Below are 27,760 nucleotides of genomic sequence, written 5' to 3'. Positions count from 1 at the left end.
AAGCCAATTTTTGTCCATCTTCTTCATTAGGCCGAAATTTCAAGGTTCTCCATAGCTAGGGTTTGTTTTAAGCTTCCAAGCTCCATAGTAAGTGATTCCAAGCCCTGCTTTTAATGTTCTTTACGTTTTTGGAATCCCGGAAGCTCGATTAAGCTTAAGCTAGCAATAATTCAACCTAGGGTTTATATTTGGAAAAATACCCATAGGTGAAATTTGTGTATTTTGATGTTTTATGATAGAATATGGGGTTTTAAATTATGTTAGACAACTTGTGCTGCTCGGTTTTTAGTGAAAACGAGTAAAAGGGCTTAATCGATAAAAATACCTAATAGTCACAAGTATATGTTAGAGAGAGAATTTGATGTTGCCATAGAAGGGAAAAGTGATCAGCATGTTATAAAACATAAGAATAAGGAATAAAGTTTAATTCCCGAGCCTAGGGGCAAAAGTGTAATTATGCAAAAGTTTAGGGGCAAAAGTTTAATTTTTTAAAGTTTGTATTAAAAGCTGTTTTTATGAATGTATGTATTAAATAAGATTAATTTGGTATTATAGATCAAGAAAAACGAGATTCAAGTCGTGATCGAGGAAAAGAAAAGATTGTGGACTAAATTGCAAAATCTTTATATTTTGGTACCAAGGTAAGTTCATGTGTAAATAATGTAGCATAAATGTTATTTTTAAGTTATTAATGTTAATTATATGATATGCTGATTTTTAATCATGAAATATTATGCTTTGTGGTTAATGTTGAGTAATATGCAAACTATGTTTACTACTTGATAAATATGAATTGCTACCGAGTATCGGTTGCAATATTCCATGGAAGACGGCAAATGTGAGATCAAGGGAAAAAGCCCGTTTGAACCTTAGGAATAGATTAGGATACAAGTGACATGTCACTAGGATGGTTGAGCATCCGAACTCGTTGAGTTGAGTCCGAGTCCACTTATGGATGTGAATGTCCGAACTAGTTAAGTTGAGTCCGAGTTCGTGAAATGTAACTAGGCATCCGAACTCGTTGAGTTGAGTCCGAGTTCATTTATGGATGCGAGCGCCCGAGCTCGTTGAGTTGAGTCCGAGTTCACTTAGGGGCGGGTTACATGATTTCTTGATTACATATGTGGCACTTATGTGCAAATTATCCATGTATCCGAAGTTATATTCGATGTGTTCAACGGTGAAATTTCTAGTTTAATGGAAGAGCACTTAAGATATAAGTGACGTTTTGGGTAAGTGTTGTGAAATGGACACTTTGGACAGGCATGTTCTTAACCCTCGGGTTGAAAATAGATACAACAACGATAAGGTGGTAAGATGATGAATGATGTTTAAAGATGTGATATATGTTTTGGTGGTACCATGCTAAAGTTGTTTGGTATATTTGTATTGTTATGTTACTTGTTATTTACATATGAACTTACTAAGCATTTATGCTTACTCCTTCCTTTTCATTCACTGTAGTTTTGAACAAGCCGCTCAGAATCGGGACAGTCGAAAGTTCGATCACACTATCCAAAGGACTTTTATCTTGGTAAATGGCTTGTACAACTACTTAAGTATGGCATGTATAGCAATATACTTATTTTGTGTAAATAGTTTTATGATATGGCCATGTTTGGTTGAGAAAATGTTTGATATTGATAAGTCATGGTGATGGCTAATTTAGATCATGTTTGATATCATGGAAGTTTAATAGGTTATCTAGTTCATAAAAATTCATGGAAAGATGAAACTTGCCTTAAAATGTAATATTGTGCAGCAATGACATGAATTTGAAAAATCACTAAAAATAGTATAAATGGAAGTAAATGATGAGTAAGTTATGAAATTGAAGCTTAATGAGTCTATTTTTATATGAATTGAACAAAACAGGAATATAAATTATATTTTATGAGATATTTAAACTTTTGCGAAACAGGGCCAGAGTGATTTCTGGATCCCCTGTTCTGAATTTAAAAATTCATAATAAATTTTACTAAGATAGTTAGGAGTTTTTATTTATATTTACAGATTCATTATTGAGTCTAGTTTTAATAGAAACAAACGTCATAGTAATTTAAATTTTGTATAGAGATATATCTGATTCGTAATACACATAGGTTAGAGCAGTCAAACCCTGAAATAGGGGATATTTTAATTAATAAACTGTACTAATTGGCCCAATAAAAAAATTCTAGAAAAAAATTAGTAAATAGATATATGAGTCTAGATTCAGGAAAAATTTATGGATCTTTATTTCGAGTTTCGTAACCCGAGATATGATTTTTCTTGTAACTGTGACGCGAGTAGCTAGAAAGCTATGAATGTAGAAACAAATGATTTGAAGTTCTTAAATTGATAAACTATGTTTGGTAACCCCTCAAGCTCGACTCCGGTGATGGTCTCGAGCGTGGGGGCGTTACACTTAAGACGTACATTGCCCTCAATGTACAAAAACAGATATTTAGAAAAGAATATAAAAATAAGATAGGGAGAGAAGTGAAACTTCCTGAGTGATGAATGAATTTCCTTGAACTGGAGTTTTGGAGAATAATTGGCGTGAGGGTGGTGGAGGATACTCCGGTGGTGGTAGAGGTTCATTAGTCTATAAGTCCTGCGCCAAAAGAATATTATATCTGGTGGTAGCTATGGTCATGGTTAAGCAGGACAAGGCAGTCATGGAGAACCTTTCCCGTTGGAGTTTTTAGTTTCTATGCGGGGATGAGCTTTGGAGCTCTTTCTGATTTTTGAAATTAGGCGCATTGGTTTACACGGCCATGTTGCACAGCCGTGTCGATCTCTCTTCGCTTCTCCCACGCCCGTGTAGGCAGGCGCACGCCCGTGTTAAATTGATAGGTTTACCCACGGTTTCAAAACACGGGCGTGTTGCACGCCCGTGTTATTTTGACAATTCCGCCCACGGCCGTGGCTACTTATCGCATCCCGTGTTGGGCAAGAAATTTTTGCCTTGTTTTCACACGGCCATATCGCACGGCCATGTTGCATACCATGGTATGTGTACGGCCTACGGCACGCCTGTGTGCCTAGCCGTGTGGTTCTGAAAAGCCTGTGCTCAATGATTTGGTTAGTATGTTAGATTTTAAAATCTAAAATTTAAAGAAAGTAATATTGTTAGTGCTTGGGTTGCCTCCCGAGAAGTGCTTATTTATAGTTTAAGCTCAACTTACCTTTCCATTGAATAGTCATGGTGGTTCGAGGAGTTTACACTCCTCATTCCTGCTGTGAATCTCATCAAAATAAGGTTTTAGGCGGGTATTGTTTACCTTAAAAGTGCCGAACTTGGGATAATTTACCTTGACTGTACCAAATGAGAAAATGCTAAGTACCGTAAGAGGGATTTCTTCATTCGATTTGGCAGTTATAATGTGAGGATCTGCGGCATCTAATAAAACTTTATCTCCAACCTTAAGTTGATTTGGAAAGGTATTGAGCTTGTTTTGGCGTAGTTTTGGTTTATCATGTGTTCTCGATTTATGTGTTCGCCATTCATCTAGCTCCTCAATTTGTAGCCTTCGTTCTTCTTGAATAGGTCCTCTACTATTGCTTGAAAATGGCTCATGTACTTCCTTCAAACTCATCTCCTACAAAGTAGGTTGCACCATATTGTCAGTTTTAGTAGAATGGTTTAGACAATCACCTTCAATTTTCGATGTGTTGCCAGAATTGCGAGCTTGAAGGGTGATTGTTTCGTCTCCCACATGAAGTGTGAGCTCACCTGTGCCAACATTAGTAATTGTTCTAGCAGTTGGTAAAAAATGCCTCCTTAAAATCAAAGGAGTGTTGCTATCCTCTTCTATGTCTAGAACAATGAAGTCAACGGGAAATATAAATTTATCGATTTTAACTAGCACATCTTCAATAATACCCCTAGGAAATCTTATAGTTTTATCTGCTAATTGAATGCTCATCCTAGTCTGTTTGGGTTTCCCAAGACCTAATTGTTTAAATAGTTTGTAGGGCATGATGTTAATATTAGCCCCTAAATCAGCTAATGCATTCTTAACATCTAAACTACCAATTAAGCAAGGAATCATAAAACTCCCTAGATCTTTTAGTTTGTTGGGTAGTTTATTCTGTAGAATAGCTGAACAAACTGCGTTTAGCTTCACATGAGAAGCCTCGTCCAACTTTCGCTTATTTACTAAAAGCTCCTTTAAAAATTTCATTGCGTTTGGCATTTGCGATAGAGCTTCAATAAACGGTAAGTTAATATGTAATTTTTTTAAGAGTTTGAAGAATTTACCAAATTGTTCATCTGAGCAGTCTTTCCTTGTCGTATTAGGGTATGGCGCACGAGGTTTGTATTCTGTACTTACTGATTTCTGCTCATTGTGGTCTACCTCACATTTGCCTTTGCTTATATCAATTTCTTGCCTTGGTTCTGGTTCAAGTGTGACTAACCCTTCCTCATCTTGACTAGTAATTGCGTTGAGTTGCTCCCTTGGTTTAGATTCTGTGTTGCTTGGCAAGCTACCTTGTGGTCATTCAGAAATCAACTTGCCAAGCTGTCCAATCTGAGTTTCGAGCCCTTGGATCGATGCTTGTTGATTCTTAAGTGCTGTCTTGGTATTTTGAAAACGGGTTTCTGACACCGAAATGAATTTGGTTAGCATCTCCTCAAGGTTCGGCTTCTTTTCTTGCTGGTAAGGTGGTTGTTGAAAACCCGAAGGGTGTTGTGGCCTTTGATTTCCTTGACCGCCTCACGAGAAATTGGGTTGATTCCTCCAACCTTTATTATAAGTGTTACTATATGGGTTATTTTGAGATCTAGATTTATTGTTACCTATATATTGGACTTGTTTCTCCTTGATGCTAGGGTTGAAGGGTTGATATTCCGTGCATGCTTATCCTCTATTCGAGTCGCGCCTCATCACTGGATGTACCTTAGTAGAACCACACAAACCGTCAATCTTTTTATTTAAGAGTTCTACTTGGTTAGATAGTATAGTAACCGCGTCGAGGTTGAAAACACTGGCTTCTTTCGTCGGTTTTGTTCTCATAACTTTGCATTAATAGTTATTCAGTGACATCTCCTCAATAAATTCGTAAGCCGCCTCAGGTGTCTTATTATTGATAGTTCCTCCAACGGCTGCATCAATCATCTGCCGAGTCGAAGGATTCAGGCCATTATGAAACGTTTGAACCTGTAGCCAAAGCAGTAACCCATGGTGAGGGCACCTTCTCAAAAGGTCCTTGTATCTTTCCCATGCATCGTAGAGTGTTTCTAAATCCATCTGCACAAAAGAAGAGATATCATTATGTAACTTGGCTGTTTTAGCTGGTGGAAATTATTTTAATAAAAATTTTTCGGTCATTTGTTCCCAAGTAGTGATTGACCCTCGTGGTAACGAGTTCAACCACTTTTTAGCCTTGTTCCTTAACGAAAAGGGAAACAACCGAAGACAGATGGCGTCATCAGAAACGTCATTAATTTTAAAGGTATCACAAAATTCTAGGAAATTTGCCAAGTGAGCGTTGGGATCCTCGTCCTGCAAACCATCAAACTGAAAAAACTGTTGTATCATTTGAATGATGGTGTTAGGTTTTAGTTCAAAATTATTTGCAGCAATAGCAGGTCTAACTATACTTGACTCAGTTCCTATTAAATTAGGTTTAGCATAATCATACATAGTGCGTGGAGCAGGATTCTGATTAACAGTAATCGCAGGAGGTAGCAGATTTCTTGATTTTCAGTCATCTCTTCGGTTGGGGTTTGAATATTGTCCTCTTGTTCGTTATCTGCGTATCTTAAGCTTCGCCTTATTTCTCTTTGGTTTCAGCGAACTGTGCGATCGATCTCACTATCAAAAAGTAATGGTCCTGACGGGTTTCTTCTAGTCATAAACTATAAGAACCTTCTAGAAAAAAGGGAAAAAGAAGAATTAGTAATAAAAATTAGGAATAGTTTTAAATTACAGTAAAAGTAAATGGCTAAAGTAATAAAAATCGAGTGTTCCTAATATCTTAGTTCCCCGGCAACGGCGCCAAAAACTTGATCGTGATTTGGTGCGGTAAGTTTTATAAATTTATAATGAATCGTTCTTGAAACTAACTATTATCACGATAAAGGCAAGTGTACCTATCGAACAGTAGTATAGTTTTAGCAAGACCGGATTGTCGAACCCAAAGGAACTAAAAGTACTAGTAATGACTGTATTTTTATTATCTAGCCTAGGAATAATGGTGTTTGTTTTAACTAACTAATTAACTAAACTAAGAATTTACAGAAAATAGAATTGGGGGATTACTTTTGGAAAGACGATTGAATTAAGACAATACCTAAGGAAAAATCCACCTAGACTTCACTTGTTATTTGACTCTGAATCGGACAATTTATTCATTTGACTTGATTCGTAGAAATCCCTAAGTTATATTATTATCCTTCTCGAGACTAACAACGTCTAACCCTAGGTTTAATAATTGAAATCTCTTTCTAATTAACTCCCTAGGGTTGCATTAACTCGATCTATGGATCCCCTTATTAGGTTTCACCCTAATCTGGCAAAATCTTGTCACACTTAGACAGGGTCTATTCCTCCTCTGAATAAGAGCTTAACTTGAGTCAATATCCTGGAATATCAAAACAAGAATTAAGAACACATAATTAAGAATAAGTCAAATATTTATGATACAATTCATATAATAATAACAAGATCTGTCTTAGGTTACATTCTGATGGGCGTCGAATCCACCAAATATAATTCCTACTGAATACTCTGAATAGTAGTAAGAGTGGTAGTAGGGTCGAGTCCACAAGGATTGGTACTCTAATCAACTTTCGAGTTTGGCTTATGAACAGAATGTCGTGTTAAGGGTCGTGGCTAGAGTCGTGCCCACGACTCAAAACGTACCAGCTGAAAAATAAGCAAATAAATAAGTAAAGCGGGGATTTTGAAATTGATTAGAAATTAAATAATCACAACTACTAAGATAAATAATTAAATAAATCAGAAATTAAATTGGGATTTGCAATCAAATGTAATGAGCCTTAGCCTTAGACTCGGTAAATTCCGTGTTTAGAATCGATCCTCGAAAATTGATCTTCTCCTTCAAACGATAAGCTGATTATAGTGGTTGAGAACGTCTTAACCACCAATTCTTCCTTTCGTAGCTGGTCCCGGTACGACCTGCAAACCAACCCTTACTGATTATCTAACCGAGATACACATGTTCCCGATTCAATATTCCAGCAGCCTTACGTTCTGAAAAACCCAACTCGAATTAACGGCCTCAACCGCGTGGGTCGTTTAAACCAGATCACCTCTTCCTCGATTTGTTCTCGGAGATCCAAATACAGCACGGCCAATTCGTTTCTCCAACTGTCAGAAAACACGACTCCAACCTAACTAGCTCTTTTTGACTTGAAATTGAATTATCCTTAAGGGACGAGTTGTCAATCCCGATGCCTAGAAAAAAGGTGAATACCAATTAGAAGGATTTTAAGCGCGGGTACAAATCTCACGATTCTCGACCGGAAAGAAAACCGACCTAAAACTAAGATAGAATTTAGTTAAGCATGAAATTGTTCATGCTTTGTGAGCTTGGAAAGGAGATTGATGATTATGGTGAAGAAATGAATAGAAAGGACTTGGAGAGCAATTGACCCAATTATGGAAAATAAACAAAAATTAGGGACAATGCTACAAAATGTAACGTAAAATTGAAGAGAAAAAAAATGATATTCCAATTCCAAATTGAAGAAGGAAATACAAGAAAGAGAGAGTAATTCAATTCCAAATTGAAATAGGAATGTAAAACAAGGGATGATTTTCTAAGAACTAAAAGCCCCTATTTATATACATAGGGTTTACTAAAAATAGCCTAAAGCTAAATTAATAAAATAAATAATAAATAATAAATAATAAAATAAAATAATATCTTCTATTTTTAGCTTTTTACAAAGTCAAAATTGATGTTAAATCCTTGGCTTTCCCATCTTTATGATTTGGGACCAACTCAACGATCTGTCTTTCAATTTGACCCATTTTTGCTCGTTTTTGACCAATTGCATCCCTGACAAGATTAATCCATAAAAACACCAATTAAGCAGGGATTAATTTAGAAATAAGCCAAATTAAACACAAGAATCATGTAAATTAACATGTTTATCAACTGCATGTGTTCAATCTTACAGTAAGTTCATTCAACAGTTTATTTAACATTAAGCCTTTAATCCCATACTTAGTTAATTTGGACAATTGAGCAAAATTTGAATTAAAATGTTCAAGTATATAGGTCAATCAACATTTGTGTCTTAAAATTGATATATGTAGCTTGATTTTTTCCGTATAAATTGATTGTTTGGAAAATTATATTTGCTTGTGCATTAATAAATAAGTGAATAAATAAAGGTTCAAGTTATGAGTGAAGTTTCGAAAACGGTTTAAACTGACTAACGGGGATAGGGCGCTTAGGTTGTCATCCTAGTTCGCGTAAAAAGGTTTGACCACGTCAATAATTTTTTCTAATGCATAGTTATTTAAATAATGCCTTTCATTTTATTGGATTCAAACTCAATTTAGTGAAATTATTTAGTCCACATGTTTCAATTTTATGACATTTGTTGATCAAACTTTATATCTTGAGCGTTTATTTATTTTTGCCCGCCGTTGTTTACATTGATTATGTATGCGAAAAGAGGCTCGATTTTTAATAAATTGTAGAACAAATTTAACGTTTGAAAGAACAAACATGCTTGAGGGCAAGCATGAGCTAAGTAGGGGGAGTTGATAAACATGTTAATTTACATGATTCTTGTGTTTAATTTGGCTTATTTCTGAATTAATCCCTACTTAATTGGTGTTTTTATGGATTAATCTTGTCAGGGATGCAATTGGTCAAAAACAAGCAAAAATGGGTCAAATTGAAAGATAGATCGTTGAGTTGGGGCCAAATCATAAAGATGGGAAAGCCAAGGATTTAACATCAATTTTGACTTTGTAAAACGCTAAAAATAGAAGATATTATTTTATTTTATTATTTATTATTTATTATTTATTTTATTAATTTAGCTTTAGCCTATTTTTGGTAAACCCTATGTATATAAATAGGGGCTTTTAGTTTTAAGAAAATCATCTCTTTGTCTTTGTATTCCTACTTCTATTTGAAATAGAAATACTCTCCTTTTCCCTTTTCAAATTGAAGTTTAGCATTCTGCCACTTTTTCATTTGGTTTTGTTTCTTTTGTCAAATCGGGCTAATTACCTTCCAAGTACTTTTCCTTTTCAATTTCCATCACCTGCCATATAAATCCATCATTTTCCACAACTTTCAAACATGAATAAATTCATGTTCCACTAAATTCCATCTTAGCTTTAGGCCGGTGTTCTTTCCGGTCGAGAATTTTGAGATTCGTACTCGCAACTAAAATCCTTCCAATCGGTATTCACCTTTTTCCTAAGTATCGGGATTGACAACTCATCCCTTAAGGATAATTCGATTTCAAGTCAAAAAGAGCTCGTTGGGTTGGAGTCGTGTTTTTTGACAGTTGGAGAAACGAATCGGCGCTGCTGTATTTGGATCTCTAAGAACAAATTGAGGAAGAGGTGATCGGGTTTAAATGACCCATGCGGTTGAAGCCGTTAATTTGAGCTGGTTCTACAGAACGCAAGGCTACTGGAATCTTGAATCTGAAACACGTGTATCTCGGTTAGATAATCGGTAAGGGTTGGTTTGCAGGTTGTACCGGGACCAGCTACGAGAGGAAGAATTGGTGGTTAGGACGTTCTTAACCACTATAACCAGCTTATCATTCAAAGAAGAAGATCAATTTTCGAGGATGGATTCTCAACACGGAATTTACCGAGTCTAAGGCTAAGGCTCATTACATTTGATTGCAAATCCAAATTTAATTTTTGATTTATTTAATTATTTATCTTAGCAGTTTTGATTATTTAATTTCTAATCAATTTCAAAATCTCCTGCTTTACTTATTTATTTACTTATTTTACAGCTAGTACGTTTTGAGTCGTGGGCACGACTCTAGCCACGACCCTTGACACGACATTCTGTTCATCAGCCAAACTTGAAAGTTGATTAGAGTACCAATCCCTGTGGACTCGACCCTACTACCATTACTACTATTCAGAGTATTTAGTAGGAATTATATTTGGTGGATTCGACACCCATCAAATTTTGGCGCCGTTGCTGGTGATTGGAGATATTTTCTAACTTTTGCTTGTCTACCTTATGACCAGATCAGAACCGGGAAATCTAGAGTTTGAGCCAAAAATTGAGAAATTGGCTCGACAACTATGAATATAAGCCATACGACGTGGTAAACGGCCAAATCGCGGATTTGAAACTATATCTTACACCGAAGAATTTTTTGACGAACCAGACGAGATGGTTGAACAAACTGTATGCCAGCTCGCAACGGCACCAGATGAACAACAGCCCTTATGTATAACCTATCCGGTAGGAGGAACGCTGTTCGAACTAAAGTCGGGTTTGATCCACTTACTACCCACTTTTCATGGACTAGAAAACAAAAATCTGCACACTCATCTTAAGGAGTTCCATATGGTCTGCACAAGCATGAAGCCTCAGGGAGTAACAGAAGACCAAATCAAACTTCAAGCTTTTCCATTCTCATTAGTCGACTCTGCTAGAGAGTGGCTATTTTATTTGCCTCCGGGATCTATCAACACATGGTCTGACATGTCTCCTTTGTTTCTTGATAGGTTCTTCCCTGCAGCCCGAGCGGCCGAACTAAGGAGGGATATCGTAAAAACCCGTCAGAAGGACACTGAGTCATTCTATGATTACTGGGAGCGATATAAAAAGTTGTGTGCAAGCTGCCCATAACATGGACTGGCTGAGCAGTCACTCTTACAGTATTTTTATGAGGGTTTACTCCCGATGGAAATGAAAATGATAGATGCTGCAAGTGGGGGGCACTTGTTAACATGGCACCTCAAAGAGCGAGAGAGTTGATTTCAACCATGGCTGCCAACTTTCAACAATTCTGACCGGTTACAGAACCCACGAGGTTCATGGATTAAATTCTCTATCTCTAGAAGATAAAATTGACAAGTTGACTAATGTTGTTCAAATTTTGCTTTTAGATAAAACGGGCCCAGTACGGTTATGCGAAATTTGCGCCAAGCTAGACCACTCGGCTGACTCATGTCCAATTTTACAAGAGGATTCGGCAGAACAAGCGAATGCTGTTGGGAACTTCCCAGGACCACCCCAAAGACAGTATGACCCCTACTCGAGCTAGTATAATGTGGGGTGGAAGGATCACCCGAATCTTAGCTATGGGACAAATCCGAGGTTCAATCAACCATTCCAACAAAGGCCACCGCAGAATCAACAGATACCACCCCCAAAGTCATCTTTGGAAACCATAGTGGAATGGTTAGCCAACAGTACTGAGAAGTTCCAAAAAAAAAACTGACATGCATTTGCAGGAGTTGGACAGGTAAGTGAGCAAACTAGCGCTCACGGTTAGCCGAGTCCCAAGGTAAGCTGCCATCCCAAACTGAGCCAAATCCACGACACAATGCAAGCACTATGATGCTAAGGAGTGAGAAGGTTTTGGAGCCCGTACATGACACAAGTCGTGGCCACGACACTAGTTACGCCCACGACGCTAGTCAAGATAGGGATAAACTTGGCACAGAGGCTCCAATGGAGTCGGTACCACAAAAGTCATTTGCAGTACCACCTCCATTTCCCAGACAACTTGTCCAATGTAAGAAGGAGCAAGATGAGAAGGAGATCTTCGACACCTTCCGAAAGGTGAAAATCAACATACCTCTTCTCGATGCAATTAAGCCAATCCCATGATAAGCGAAGTTCCTGAAAGAGTTATACACGAAAAGGAAACTTTTGGGAAATGAAAAGGTAAGTGTCAGAGAAAATGTCTCTGCCATTCTGCAACAAAAAATACCGCCCAAATATAAAGACCAAGGTATGTTTCTCGTATCCTATAAAATAGGTAGCGTTGGTATTAAAAAAGCAATGTGTGACCTAGGCACATCAATTAATGTTATGCCTTTGTCAATTTATAAACTACTTAACGCGGGTCCTTTAAAGGAAACAGGCATGATAATCCAGCTTGCAGATAGATCTGTGGTGCATCCGGAGTGAGTATTAGAGGACGTTCTTGTCAAGGTAAACGAGCTAATATTTCCTGCAGACTTCTACATTATCGACATGGAGGATGACAATTCGGCCAATACATCAGACATACTTATTGGAAGACCATTTTTGAGTACCGCACAAACGAAGATTGACGTAAGAAGTGGGATACTCACTATGGAGTTCAATGGAGAAGTATTAAAATTCAATGTCTACGATGCCATGAACCGTCCTAGCATGATTTCTAATGTTTCTAATATTGATATTATTGATCCTTTAACTGAGTTATATTTGGAATATCATGACAATGATGAATTACAAACTGTCCTTTGCAGAAGTTTAGACTTTGATGCCATTAAGGAACTTGAGGAGTGGATAACCATTGAAGATTTTGTTCACGAAACAGTAGCTCATATGGAGGCATCACAACTTCGGAAAGCTTCAGGTAAAACCTTTGAATTATCTCCCTCACAAACTAAGCTCGTCCCATCAATTTTGCAGGCTCCGGAGTTGGAACTCAAAGCACTCCCAAGCCACTTGAAGTATGCTTTTCTCGGTGAAAGAAATTCACTACCGGTGATAATCTCGAGTAAACTCTTGAAGGTAGAAGAAGAAAACTTGGTACAAGTCCTCAGGGACTATAAAGAGGTAATTGGATGGACAATAGTCGACATCAAGGGATTAAGTCCATCGACTTGCATGCACAAAATGCAGGTTATCGATAATGCTGTTCCCAAAAGAGAGGCTCAAAGGCGTCTCAACCCGCCTATGATAGAAGTGGTAAGAAAAGAAGTCCAAAAGCTACTTGATGCCGGGATGATCTATCCCATTTCTGATAGTAGTTGGGTTAGCCCAGTACACGTAGTACCAAAAAAGACTGGTGTGACTGTAATTGAGAATTCGGTAGGTGAGATGGTTCCCACTCAGGTCCAAAATAAGTGGAGAGTCTACATCGATTACAGGAAGTTGAATTCCTTAACTTAGAAAGATCACTTCCCACTTCCTTCTATTAACCAGAGGCTAGAATGTTTAGCTGGAAAGTCTCACAATTGTTGTCTTGATGGTTACTCTGGGTTTTTCCAGATTCCAGTGGCATCGGAGGATCAGGAGAAGATGACGTTTACGTGCCCATTTGGCACATTCGCTTACAGACGGATGCCGTTCAGATTGTGTAACGCACCAGCCACTTTTCAAAGATGCATGGCAAGTATATTTTTAGACTACGTTGAGAGAATTATCGAGGTGTTCATGGACCACTTTACTGTATATGGTGAGTCCTTAAAGGTATGTCTGACTAACCTTGCAAAAATTTTGGAAAGATGCTTAGAATTTAATCTTGTTTTAAATTATGAGAAATGTCATTTTATGGTAGACAAGGGATTAGTTCTAGGTCATATTATTTCTGCAGAGGGAATTTCTGTCGATAAAGCAAAAAATCGACATTATTAACTCACTACCATACCCAACTACTGTGAGGTAGATTCGATCTTTCCTTGGCCGTGCATGTTTCTACAGGCAGTTCATTAAGGACTTTTGGAAAATTGCGCAACCCCTTTGCAACCTATTACAGAAGGACAAGGAATTCGAGTTTGACCAGTCATGCAGAGAAGCGTTTGACATGCTCAAACATAAGCTCGTTTTGGCACCTATTGTTCAACCACTGTATTGGAGTTATCCTTTCAAGATAATGTACGATGCTAGTGACCATAGCGTAGGAGCAGTCCTTAGACAAAGGATCGAGAAAGAACCACACGTCATCTCCTATGCCTCTAAAACTTTGGACGCTACCCAAATAAATTATTCAACCACTGAAAAAGAGTTTCTAGCTATAGTCTTTGACTTAGAAAAAATTCGTTCATATTTATTAGGAACTAAGATTGTGGTTTTTTCTGATTATGTAGCCCTCAAATATCTGATCGGGAAGAAGGAAGCAAAACTGAGACTTATAAGGTGGATACTACTTCTGCAAGAATTCGATCTCAAAATGAAAGATATAAAAGGACGTAAAAATCTGATGGCTGACCATCTGAGTCGAATTCCTCCATCAAAAGATGTAACATCACTTAAAGATGATTTTCCAGATGAAAAGTTGCTTGCTGCCCAGACGATTTTTCCATAGTATGTGGACATAGTGAACTACCTTGCTACAGGTATAGTCTCTCCTAACCTATCGCAATCTGAAAAAGACAAGATCAAATGTGAGTCTCAATACTATATTTGGGTCGACCCATATCTTTGGAAGTACTATTCTGACCAGGTAATTCGTCGATGCATTCCTGAAACTAAGGTAAAATCAATTCTATCCTTTTGTCATTCTTATGCATGTGGTGGACATTCTGGCCCCAAACAAACTGCGAATAAAGTACTTGAATATGGACCATATTGGCAAAATATTTTTCTTGATGCATATCTATTTTGTAAAACCTGCGAAAAGTGTCAAAAGGTAGGAAACTTGAGCTGAAAAAATGAAATGCCTCTAAACCCTGTACATGCCTGTGAAATTTTCGATTTATGGGGCATTGATTTTATGGGCCCTTTTGTCTCATCGTTCGATAATGTTTATATTTTACTTGCTGTTGACTATGTGTCAAAATTGTTAGAAGCAAAAGCCACTCGTTGTGCTGATGCCAAAACAGTAGTCGATTTTCTAAAAAGTTGTATTTTTTCCAGGTTTGGCACACCGCGAGCTTTGATCAGCGATTGAGGGACGCATTTTTGCAATAAAGTGATTGATACGCTCTTGAAAAAATACGGAGTAGTGCATCGAGTTGCTACAGCTTATCACCCACAATCGAACAGTCAGGGGGAGGTGTCAAATCGAGAAATCAAGTTGATTTTGGAGAAGATCGTTAAGCCGGATTGGAAAGACTGGAGTTTACGACTTAACGATGCATTGTGGGCATACCGAACAGCTTATAAAGGACCTATAGGTATATCTCCTTATCGACTAATTTTCGGTAAACCGTGCCATCTCTCTGTTGAGCTAGAACATAAGGCGTTTTGGGCGGTCAAACTATACAACATGGAATTGGAAGCTGCAGGTAAGCATCGTAAATTAAATATCCAGGAACTTGAGGAAATTTGACGAGAAGCGTATGAGAGTGCCCAAATATACAAAGATAAGGTCAAAGCGTACCCTGGCCAAAAGATAAACTGCAAACAATTTATGGTAGGACAGAAAGTATTACTTTATGACCCTACATTGAGAATTTTTACAGGTAAGCTTTGGACTAAGTGGTTAGGGCCTTTTATTGTTACGTATTTCCACATGGTGCAGTCGAGGTTAAAAGTGAAGAATCCGAAAAAAATTTCAAAGTCAACAGGCAGCACTTAAAGTATTTTTACGAAAACTTTCAAGTTCACTTGGTTGAGGAATTAGTCCTCGAAGAGCCAGCTGAATAATATCCTAGGTTGTCGAGCTAACGACGTTAAAAAAAGCGCTTTTTGGGGGGGGCAACCCAAATTTATCTTTATTTATTCTAATTTTTTTTAGTTTAAGTAGAATTTAGGGTGTAAATAAATAAATTTTTATTTAAGACAAATTGATATTTTCAGGAACACTATAGAGGTCATGAATTTTCAAGATGACGAATGATGATGGTGGCATGGGCACGACTTGTTAATTTGGTGATTGAAGAAAAAAAGCCAAAATCAACTAAATTCCTACCAAAACCCATTTACCCACATACCAAAATACAGAAATCCAAAAATCCAAAAATCCAATAAATATCCACCTCACTTAACCCACTTAACCCAAACCCGAATACCAAACTACCCAATCACCCACCAATACCCACATCCATAAATTATACATATTTTTACCCCATGTTTAATACATTTTATGGATGATTTCTCATTAGAATTGGTGAATTCGATGCTCCTAATGCTTTAAATTCATGTTTTATACTTAGGAGAGCATAGGAGGGCGAAAGGAATGAGAAACGGGCCAAAAACAGAGAAAATAGGCCAAAGTACGTAATCAACACGGCCTGGACCTCCTCACACGGGCAGACCACACGGCCGTGTCAATTTGGCAGGCTCGAGCACGACCTAAAATAATCGAACACGGGCGTGTGCCACTAGCGTGTCCCTGTTGAGCCCAAGATGAGTCCAATTTAGAAAAGGCTAATTTTGAGGGCTTCTTGGCATTCCAAAGCCTATAAATACACCCTAGAGGAGGAAGAAAAGGGAGACGGAGAATGAGGGTAAGGAATTACCCCAAGGAAGCCAATTGATCCATCTCGGAAGGTCGATTCATCACCAAGACTGAAGATCTCTCCTCAATTTCCCTTTAGGAGTTTTGGGTTTTCTTTATGTTTTGTATTCTTTATTCTTCTAAGATGTTTTCTTATTTAGTTATGAACTAAACCCCTAAATACCTAAGGGGGATGAAACCTAAGATGAATCTTCTTATTATTTTCTGAATCGTATGATAAATATTTAACTTGTTCTTAATTATATGTTCTTAATTCTTGTTTTGATATTCCAGGATACTGATTCAAGACACGCTCTTATTCAGAGGAGGAATAGACCCTGTCTTAGAGTACATTTGTCATGATTAAGCGGAGTTAATTGCGTGCCTAGAAATAGGGTGACAAGATTTTTCCGAATTAGGATGAAACCTAATAAGGGGATCCATAGATCGAGTTAATGTAATCCTAGAGTGTTAATTAGAAAAAAGTCTCGGCTATTCAATCTAGGGATTAGACGTTATTAGTCTTGAATAAGGATAATAACATAACTTAGGGATCTCTAAGGAACAAGTTGAATGAATAAATCATCCGATTCAGAGCCAGAATAACAAGTAAAGTCTAGGTGGATTTTTCCTTAGGTATTGTCTTCATTCAATCGATTTTCCCAAAAGCAATTCCCCGATTCTTTTCTCTGTGAGTTCATAGTTTAGATAATTAGTTAATTAAAAAAAACCTCTTTATTCTTAGGTTAAATAATAAAAAGATAGTTTTTACTAGTACTTTTGGTTCCCTTGGGTACGATATCCCAGTCTTGCCATTACTATACTATTGTTTGATAGGTGCGCTTGCCTTTTCGTCGTGATATTAGTTAGACTAGGTTTGATCTTCATTATAAATATTTATTACTTGTTACGAATCACGCGATCAATCAACCTAACCCAATTAAATCACCTACCCAAACAAACCAACCACACCCAATATGCACATAAACCCAATACCCAAGGTTGGCCCAATAACCAACACCTAACCCAAATACCTCACCCAACCTAAAATAACCCAAATACATAATAATAACAAAAATAAAAATTTAAACACCCAAAATCCCTAATTTCCCAATTTCTTCTCCATAAACAAAACCCAACCTCCAAACACTCCCCAAACTGCCGTCCATCGTCGCCACTCCCTTCGACGGCCGTCCACCACTTTCTAAGTACCATCGTCACACCTCGTAGCCGACATTGCACCTCGCCACCCTACCTCACGCTGACGAAGCCGAACCCAAACCCCTCCATTTTCCTTTCTTTTTCTTCTTTTCCTTTCCTCCACGTCTACCAACACCTCTCTACCACCTAACCACCACTGAACAGCAACCTCCAACCTGTGACGCACCATCGTCGCTGAATGGAGCCTTCCACCGTGCGTCGTCGCTCTTCTTCCCCCGACCCCTATTTTTTTCTTTCTTTTTCTTCTTTTTCTTTGAAACACCAAAACCGCCACCCACCACCTTAATTGACACCAACACCGATGCCCCCACCATCACCATTAAAAAAATCAACTGAAATAGCACCACCTACCATTGTCGCCGTTTATACCGTTGTCGTCATCGCCACTGCCGTCGCTGCCGCCTACCGCTGTTGTCCACCACAACGCCTTAGTAGACAGAGCCGATTCTTTGTCATCTATATAGACACAATGGCTCGAACTCAAAACCAAACGGCCCGACAACTTTCCGGTATCACTCAATCGAAGTCGGCAGTAATTCTCCGTGCCTCCTGTCGTCGATATAGCCGACGATGAACCTTCTCCACCTCCTCCTAGATGAACGGCCCCACCCACGAGAACTCGTCATCGATGAAGCCCGACTCCCATTGATACAGAACACTTGGACAATAACCCCGTTCCTCCCGAAAGGTCGATTACTGAACTTCAACCTCCTTTGCCTTTACTAACATATCATGTAGACAAGACTCAAACCTTTAACGAACATGTCGACGCTCCTTCTACCATGAATGAACGTGTCAGTCAATGTCAAACACGGTCTACTTGAAGTCGTCGACAGTCAAGACGTGAGCCATCGACACCACCGAGTAGCAGTACTGATGCTGCTGAAAATTCAAGTCCTCCCCCCTCGCCCGACGCATATGTTCGACCAACACGAAACAGTCAGCGTAATAGACGAGGTCGTGGTAACACAATTCCCACCGAAGGACGATTACAAGGGTTTTTAGATTTTTCAACCCCAGAGCATCGCACACGATATGACGATATTCGACAACGTCCAATCCCGGTTTGTAAGCAAATCGATTTCACCACTCTTGATATGTTAGATATTCATGATGCTGTGATTAATTATTTTGATGCTATTGGTTAGAGCTCATTTGCCAATATTTCTTGCTATGCATTTTATGAGTTAATATATAAGTTTTACACCACATTTAGCTTCAATATTAATGCATTACAGATAGTTGAAACACAAAACATTATCTGTTTTCGTCTACTTGGAAAGGACTTTCGAATGTCGATATTTGATTTTAACATTTCCATGGGTTTCATTGACCCTGACAATATTCAATCCGATTCCTATCATACTGCTCTGTTAGACTTTCCGAGCGACTTTAATGCTCAAGATGCCTATCGTGTTTTAACCAATTCTAATTAACTTTATAATCCGAAAACCACAAAAGACTTATTAGTGCATGAACCTGCTTTAAGATATATTCACCGATTTTTGGCATTTAGTTTTTCGCGACGAAATGGTTCATCCGCTATTTTAACGAGAACTGAATTATTTTTCTTGTGGTGTATGCATTCTGGCTATAAAGTTAATTTAGGATATTGGTTTGCACGAAATTTTCATGTTTTTTTGCATTGTAATCGTCCTCTAATACTTGGATCGTATATTACGAACTTAACCTCTACACTTTTTCCCTCTGAAATTGATTTCTCGTCCTTGACATGTGCGTATCATATGGACAGCCTAGATAAATATTATTCGGATTCTATGGGTGTAACACCCCAAACCCGGCCCAGACGTTATGGTCGAATCCGACGTGCAGCATTGAAGTTAAAAAAAATCCAAGCTTCGTTTTAGTGTTTTAAAAAAAACCGTCGTTTGATAAGGCTTAACCAAGTGAATGGAAGCTGCGCACTGTAGGTATCCAAAAGCAGAAGAGGTGAGCCATGAAGGTCGCTAAGTACCAAGCTCTTGAATGGATCCAATCCTAGACATGCCCACAACCATTGCCACACTTTGGTGCGAGGTTAGGTTTTGAGAAAAATGAGTTAGAATTCATTTAAGTAGATATTTTTGATAAACTGATTAATTGTATCATTGCGTTATTTTGAAAACAATTATCATTTTGAAAACGTGGCCTAAGTCTAACCCATTTTGGATTGTTATCAGTAAAATATAGGGTATAAAATAAAATAATCCCAAAAAAATAATTAAAATGTCCTTATTACAACCCAAAACCAAATAATAATATTAATAAGATAAAACTTATAAAGAAATAATTCGCTACTTATTGCAATTAAAAGAAAAGTAAGCGAGAGTGTGGCCATCTCCGAGTCCCTCGCAGCTCCAAACCATCTAAGCTTAGGGATTACCTGCACAGTTAGAAACAGGATGAGTTTACGAAAACTCAATGTGTAATCCCAATAACATAAAAACAGTGAAAACACAGTATCAGTACAATCTGGGCCAAAGCCCTATTTAGTCTTGACATATAATGGGCCGAAGCCTTTCGTTTAACGGTTACTGGGCCGAAACCTTTTCATAAATCATATCACTAGGCCGAAGCCTTTTCATAAATCATTTCACTGGGCCGAAGCCTTTACTGTAAACGGTATGGCCCATAGGCCCATTTCAATATCACATGTAATGTCAACGGATGTATGCAAGCCCATTTCAATATCATATGAAATACCAATGAATCTATGCAAGCCCATTTGGGGAGACTACTCGACCCACCATCCGCTACTTTCCACCCGTACCAACCAACACACCATATGGGGAATGATTCAACCCACCCAACCAACACACCACTGGCAGCATAGCTGCTTTATCATATATCTGGAAGCCTAGCCTCTTTTAATAACTGGGGCAAAGCCCTTTTCGGTAAACTAGGGCAAAGCCCTTTTCAATAAACTGGGGCATAAGCCCTTTTCGGTAAACTGAGGCATAAGCCTTTTTCAATATACTGGGGCATAAGCCCTTTTGCACTTCCTCCATCCATATAAAAACCCAACCCAATGCATTTATGAATACAGCATGTGCATTTCATACATATCATATGCATTTCATACATATCATGTGCATTTCATACATATCATCTGCATTTTATACATATCATGTGCATATCATATCAATCATGTATATCATATCCCACGTATCAAATTTATAATTAAACCCTAGGGGTATAATGGTCATTTTTACCTAGAGGCAAAACAGTCATTTTCATACTATAAGGGTAATTTCATAATTTTACCAAATATCAGGGTTTTCCATGTTCATCAACAATTATCAATATTTTCGAGTGTTTAAACAATGATCTTTAACCCACTTTATCAAACTCGGGCTTTTGGGCCCAAAACCCCTAATGGGCCCTATGAATGCTGATTTAGCCCACTAAGCCTGCTTAATCCAAATTTTACAACAATACTAACCGTGTTAACATGCAACTTTTCCAAATTCCATTTTCTATCAATTTTACCCAAATGTGCCCGAAAGCTTATTGGTCTCGATTCCAGCCCATTGAGGCCCAACTTACCATCGTGCACAAAATTACGCTCTTACCTGCTCCATCGATCCAAACACCGATCATATCGTATCTATCGCATCTTTAAGCAAAGGCAAAATCACAAGTTCCCGAAATGCTAGAATTTTAGCATTTCGGCTTTTCAGCGAATATTAATCTAAGCTACTACGAGGGTTATTACACACATGTTAAGGGTTGAAGTTGAAATGTTTCCAAAATCAATCACCTACGATAACCACCACCTATAACTCAAACTTAACCAATCCAATATCAATATATGTAAATCCTAAGCACATCAGTCATACGGAACATAAGGGCATATTCGTCATTTTACCATACAGGGGTATTACGGTCACTTTACCCTACAGGGGCTTTACGGTCTTTTTACCTATTAGGGGTATTTTAGTCATTTCATCCTACAAGGGTGTTTTGGTAAATCTACAAACCAAGGGTATTTCAGTAATTTTATAAACCAATGGTATTTCTATAATTTTTAAAAAGTCAATGGTATTTTTGTAATTTTGTAAATTAGGGGTATTTTGGTAATTTTACAAATTGAGGGTATTTCGGTAATTTCACAAACCAGTGGTATTTTGGTAATTTTACAAACTAGGGGTATTTTGGTAATTTTACAAACTAAGGGTATTTTGGTAATTTTACAAACTAGGGGTATTTTTGTAATTTTATCCTACAGGGGTATTTCAGTAATTTCATAATCGAGGGTAAAACGGTAATTTTGTAAACTGATGGTAAAATGGTAATTTTGTAAATCGAGGGTAAAACGATAATTTTATAAATTGAGGTTACTTTGGTAATTTTACAAGTCGAGGGCATTTCAATAATTGGTAAACTAAAGTATTCTAAATAGGGATAACAATACAAATGGCCCTAAAGCCCATTCTCGGCCCAAATGGGCCCACACGCTCGTGTGGCCCTTTTATCCCAAATCTAGCCACAAATATGAGATTCACCTAGCCTAGTCCAATATTTACTACACAATTAAACAACTTATCCAATTAGGCCCGTAGGCCCATTGGGCCCATATGACCCCTTTCGGCCCATCGCGGCCCGAAGTAGTCATCCTATAGCTAGAGTAGTGAGAAATACACACCTGATAGGAGACTAGAGTTAATCCACGCCGAGCACTCTTAATGACGGCCAACCCAAACGAAAGCACGCCATACAATGAAAGGGATCACCAAGAAAAGGTACCTTTACTCTCCTCATGGTTCCTCTATTTAAAGCCGACTTCGCAACCACTTTTATGTTAGCTTCCCGATGTGGGATCCCTCCAACATCAGAATTTAAATTCAACACCAACCCTTGCCGCCCCCTGTTAGCAAAATAAATGCTCCTTGCTTGCCATAAAATTCGAACCCATGCCTCCCCTCAGATGCTCCACACACTACTTGCCACTAAGCCACAAGGCTTTTTGTGTCATATTTTATCCCCAATTAATTATAAGGTCTAAAGGCCAAAGTCCAGGTTCCCTAAAAAAAACCAAAATAAATTGCAAGAGCCAAGGCTTGAACCCAGGATCCTATACAACCTTAATGACGCCACAACCACTAGACTACATGCTTCCTTGTGTCATTTATTTACCACAATAATTTAAAAGGCCCTCATCCAAGCATCCAAGTTTTTTTTCACTTAATACCAAAATTTTTGCTAAAGCCCAAGTTTAAACCCAAGATTTCTCCAACACTTCTTAAAGCCATTAACCACTAAAGCAAACATTTAATTGTTTCATTTTATTGCACAATTAAATACCTATATACAACCTCCTTACGGACCCCCATCAAGGCCCAAATTCGGGGTGTTACAATGGGTTTTCTTGCCGACACCCCTACTGCGTGTTATTTTGTTCCTCCAGGTACACGGACTGCTCGTAGGAGTATGGTTTTTCGCTAACGCCCACATTTTGCTACTCGAGAACAAGAGGAACAACCTATGACTGTAGAGGCCCGTTTAAGCCGAATCGAGGCTCGACTTGGAACAATGGAAACCCAAGTCTCCACAATCCTCGACATCTTGCAGAATCGTTACTCCTAACACCAACCACGTCATTAACATATATGGGGAGTATTCTTCACTTTTTCTTTTTATTTTAGGCTGCTAACTTTTATTTCATATAATATATGCTTGAGGACAAGCATAGCTTAAGTAGGGGGGATGAATGGATAGTAATGGATGGTAAATATGCATGTTTTTTGCCGCATGTCTCTTTTTTACATGTGTTCAATCTTATATTAAGTTCATTCAACAGTTTATTTAACATTGAGCCTTTAATCCCATACTTAGTTAATTTGGACAATTGGGCAAAATTTGAATTAAAATGTTCAAGTATATCGGTCAGTCAACATTTGTGTCTTAAAATTGATATATGTAGCTTGATTTTTTTCGTATAAATTGATTTTTTGGAAAATTATATTTGCTTGTGCATTAATAAATAAGTGAATAAATAAATGTTCAAGTTATGAGTGAAGTTTCGAAAATGTGACCGAATTGAGTAACCGGGGTAAGGTGCTTGGATTGTCATCTTATCTCGTGTAAAAAGGTTTGAATGACAAGTCGATAACTTATAAACATTCCGCTAACTAAGCTTTATTATATATAAAAAAACATATATAATAAATAAATAAATAAATAAATAAATAAATAAATAAAATTTAAGAAGGTTTAAACTGACTAACTGGGATAGGGTGCTTGGGTTGTCATCCTACTTCGCGTAAAAAGGTTTGACCACGTCAATACTTTTTTCTAATGCATAGTTAATTAAATATTGCCCTGCATTTTATTGGATTCAAACTCAATTTAGTGAAATTATTTAGTCCACATGTTTCAATTTTATGACATTTGTTGATCAAACTTTATATCTTGAGCGTTTATTTATTTTTAATAAATTGTAGAACAAATTTAATGTTTGAAAAAACAAACATGCTTGAGGGCAAGCATGAGCTAAGTAGGGGGAGTTGATAAACATGTAAATTTACATGATTCTTGTGTTTAATTTGGCTTATTTCTGAATTAATCCATGCTTAATTGGTGTTTTTATGGCTTAATCTTGTCAGGGATGCAATTGGTCAAAAACGAGCAAAAAATGGGTCAAATTGAAAGACAGATCGTTGAGTTGGGGCCAAATCATAAAGATGGGAAGCCAATGATTTAACATCAATTTTGACTTTGTAAAAAGCTAAAAAGAGAAGATATTATTTTATTTTATTTTATTTTATTTTATTTTATTATTTATTATTTATTATTTATTATTATTATTTTATTAATTTAGCTTTAGCCTATTTTTAGTAAACCCTATGTATATAAATAGGGGCTTTTAGTTCTTAGAAAATCATCTCTTGTCTTTGTATTCCTACTTCTATTTGGAATAGAAATACTCTCCTTTTCCCTTTTCAAATTGAAGTTTGGCATTCTGCCACTTTTTCATTTGGTTTTGTTTCTTTTGTCAAATCGGGCTAATTACCTTCCAAGTACTTTTCCTTTTTAATTTCCATCACCTTCCATATAAATCCATCATTTTCCACAACTTTCAAACATGAATAAATTCATGTTCCACTAAATTCCATCTTAGCTTTAGACCGGTGTTCTTTCCGGTCGAGAATTGTGAGATTCGTACTCGCGCCTAAAATTCTTCCAATCGGTATTCACCTTTTTCCTAAGTATCGGGATTGACAACTCATCCTTTAAGGATAATTCGATTTCAAGTTAAAAAGAGCTCGTTGGGTTGGAGTCGTGTTTTCTGATAGTTGGAGAAACTAATCGGCGCTGCTGTATTTGGATCTCTAAGAACAAATTGAGGAAGAGGTGATCGGGTTTAAACGACCCATGCGGTTGAAGCTGTTAATTTGAGTTGGGTTCTTCAGAACGCAAGGCTACCAGAATCTTGAATCTGGAACACGTGTATCTCAGTTAGGTAATCGGTAAGGGTTGGTTTGCAAGTCATACCGGGACTAGCTACGAAAGGAAGAATTGGTGGTTAGGACGTTCTTAACCACTATAACTAGCTAATCATTTGAAGGAGAAAATCAATTTTCGAGGATCGATTCTCAACACGAAATTTATCGAGTCTAAGGCTAAGGCTCATTATATTTGATTGCAAAACCCAATTTAATTTCTTATTTATTTAATTAATTATCTTAGCATTTTTGACTATTTAATTTCTAATCAATTTCAAAATCGCCGCTTTACTTATTTATTTGCTTATTTTTCAACTGGTACGTTTTGAGTCGTGTGCACGACTCTAGCCACGACCCTTGACACGACATTCTATTCATAAGCCAAACTCGAAAGTTGATTAGAGTACCAATCCCTGTGGACTCGACCCTACTACCACTCTTACTACTATTCAGAGTATTTAGTAGGAATTATATATGGTGGATTCGACACCCATCACATTCCCCTTAGGTATTTAGGGGTTTCAGTTCATAACTAAAAAGTTAAACATTTCAGAAGAATAATGAATACAAAACATAAAGAAAAACCTAAAACTCCTGAAGGGAAATTGAGGGGAGATCTTCAGTCTTGATGATGAATCCGGCTTCTGAGATGGATCAATCGGCATTCCTTGAGCAGTTCCCTGCTTTCTTCTCTGTGTGTCCTCTTTTTCTCCTCCTCTAGGGTGTATTTATAAGCTTTAGAATGCCTAAGAACCCTTAAAATTGTCCTTTTCCGAATTAGACTAAACTTGGGCTCCGTAAGGACATGCCCGTGTGCGATTGCTTAAGACCGTGGTCAAGCCTGTTAAATAGGCATGGCCATGTGGTCCACCCATGTGAGTCGTGCTTCGATTCTACCAAATTGACACGGTCGTGTGGTCTAACCGTGTGAGGAGGTCCATGCTATGTTGATTTAGTACGTTGGCCCATTTTCTCTGTTTTTGGCCCATTTCTCGTTCCTTTCACTCTCCTATGCTCACCAAGCTAGAGCTGAATCCGAGCCACAATTTAGTTGATTCTCAAATTGACTAAACCATTTTTAATGTGTTTTTCATATAGTAATGTCATCTAACCAAGCTAGAGCTAAATCCGAGGAAGCTGAGAGCAATGCTTCAGCTTCAGTTCAAATAGTTGCATCTAGTAGTGAATGCTTGTATCTGAAGGCCGAAGTGCGGAGGCAAAACAAACCTTCTTTCAAATGATGAATGAATGGTTCACTCAATATATAAGAACAAATCCCACTATAAAACAACCTCCCCTACTTGCTCCTGAACCAGTTCTTGAGATGCCACAAGGGGCTGAATCTGTTAGACCTGGTAAGCCTTCGGTAGATAAAAAAAGTATTGGGCAGAGAAAGTCAGAGCTACTTCAGATCATTATTCAAAAAGGTATGAGTTTTGGTTGGAAAATACCATCTGGGTTTTAGATGAATTATCTTACAATATCAACAGGATATTCTGGAAAAGAGCGAGGCTCTCAACGCTACAACCGAGATCTTTGTCTCCATCTGTAACCAGTGTTGTTAGTGTCGGTAATCCTAAATCAAAATGTAAATTTTGTAACAAATTTCATTTTGGGGAATGCCGATTAAGAAGTGATGCATATTATAAATGTGGTTCTCTTTATCATTTTCTTAAAGATTGCTCAGAAAGGGTTGAAAGAGATATTGAACAGACTTCAAAACTAAGTAATACCACTCCAAGAGGCACACCACCCCTTTATCCCGACAAGGTCAGTGGTAGCCGAGGTACTACAAGGGATACAATAGTTAAATCTGAGGCATGAGCACCGGCAAGGACATATGCTGTTCGTGCTAGAGAAGATGCCTCTGTACCAAACGTCATTATTGGTACATTTTCTCTACTTGATACTGATATTACTACTTTGATTGATCCTGGTTCCACACATTCAAACATGTGCACAAATTTAGTGTCTGTTAAAAATTTACCTGCTGAATTTACTAAATTTGTGGTTAAAGTTTCAAACCCCTTGGGCCAGATGTTATGGTGGATAAACTTTGTAAAACTATCCGTTGATGGTAAAAAGGGTTATTGCTTTTCGACTAATTTGATGTTATTGTCATTTGATGAATTTGATGTGATTTTAGGAATAGACCGGTTAACCCAATATGATGTGGTGTTGAATTGTAAATAGAAATATATTGTATTGAAATGTCAGAGCGGTGAGTTACTCCATGTTGAATCTGATAAATTCGATGGGTTATCTAATGTGATTTCAGCAATATCAACACAAAAATATATCAGAAAGGATTATGAAGCTTCTCTTGCATATGTGTTGGACACTAAAGTATCTAAGTCGAAGATTTAGTCGGTGTCGGTTGTATATGAATTTCCTGATGTATTTCCGGAGGAATTACCTGGTTTACTACCGGTTAGAGAAGTGGAGTTCTCTGTAGATCTTATACCGGGGACAACACCCATATCTATAGCACCTTACAGAATGGCTCCTACCAAACTAAAATAGTTGAAAGCATAGTTGCAAGAACTAATTGATAGAGGCTTTGCTCAACCCAGTTTCTCACCTTGGAGTGCACCAGTTCTGTTTGTAAAGTATTAAGATGGATCTTTAAGGCTGTGCATTGATTACAGATAGTTCAAAAAAGATACAATAATGAACAAGTACCTATTACCTCGAATTGATGATCTATTTGACCAATTGAAAGGTGCTACTGTATTTTCAAAGATTGATCTTCATTCTGGCTATTATCAGCTACGGGTAAAAGACTCAAATGTGAGAAAGGCAACTTTTA

General features: G+C 37.6%; 1 protein-coding gene and 1 non-coding gene across 2 annotated transcripts; both read left to right on the top strand.

Moving 5' to 3' along the window:
• The first annotated feature begins 5,163 nt into the window (after window positions 1-5,163).
• LOC128286135 (small nucleolar RNA R71) lies at window positions 5,164-5,269 on the top strand. The gene has a single exon (XR_008276680.1). It is a non-coding gene; the product is annotated as a small nucleolar RNA R71 (small nucleolar RNA).
• Window positions 5,270-12,165: 6,896 nt separating this feature from the next.
• On the top strand, window positions 12,166-14,209 carry LOC108477587 (uncharacterized). The gene is made up of 3 exons (XM_017780117.1): window positions 12,166-13,017; window positions 13,174-13,374; window positions 13,661-14,209. Exons 1-3 carry the CDS (start codon window positions 12,166-12,168, stop codon window positions 14,207-14,209), a joined length of 1,602 nt encoding a protein of 533 aa, XP_017635606.1.
• Window positions 14,210-27,760: the final 13,551 nt, after the last annotated feature.

The sequence above is a fragment of the Gossypium arboreum genome, chromosome 12 (genome assembly GCF_025698485.1).
Source record: "Gossypium arboreum isolate Shixiya-1 chromosome 12, ASM2569848v2, whole genome shotgun sequence".
Taxonomy (NCBI): Eukaryota; Viridiplantae; Streptophyta; class Magnoliopsida; order Malvales; family Malvaceae; genus Gossypium; species Gossypium arboreum.
The sequence above is the reverse complement of the archived record's forward strand: the minus strand, read 5'-3'. Positions and strand labels throughout refer to the sequence as shown.

Bases quoted from the DNA above. Each gene is read 5' to 3' on its own strand.
- LOC108477587 (XM_017780117.1), top strand. From the start codon at position 12,166: ATGGAGGATGACAATTCGGCCAATACATCAGACATACTTATTGGAAGA. The intron at 13,018-13,173 runs GTCCAAAATAAG...GGGTTTTTCCAG, and splicing joins GTGAGATGGTTCCCACTCAG to ATTCCAGTGGCATCGGAGGA. The intron at 13,375-13,660 runs GTATGTCTGACT...AACCTATTACAG, and splicing joins TATATGGTGAGTCCTTAAAG to AAGGACAAGGAATTCGAGTT.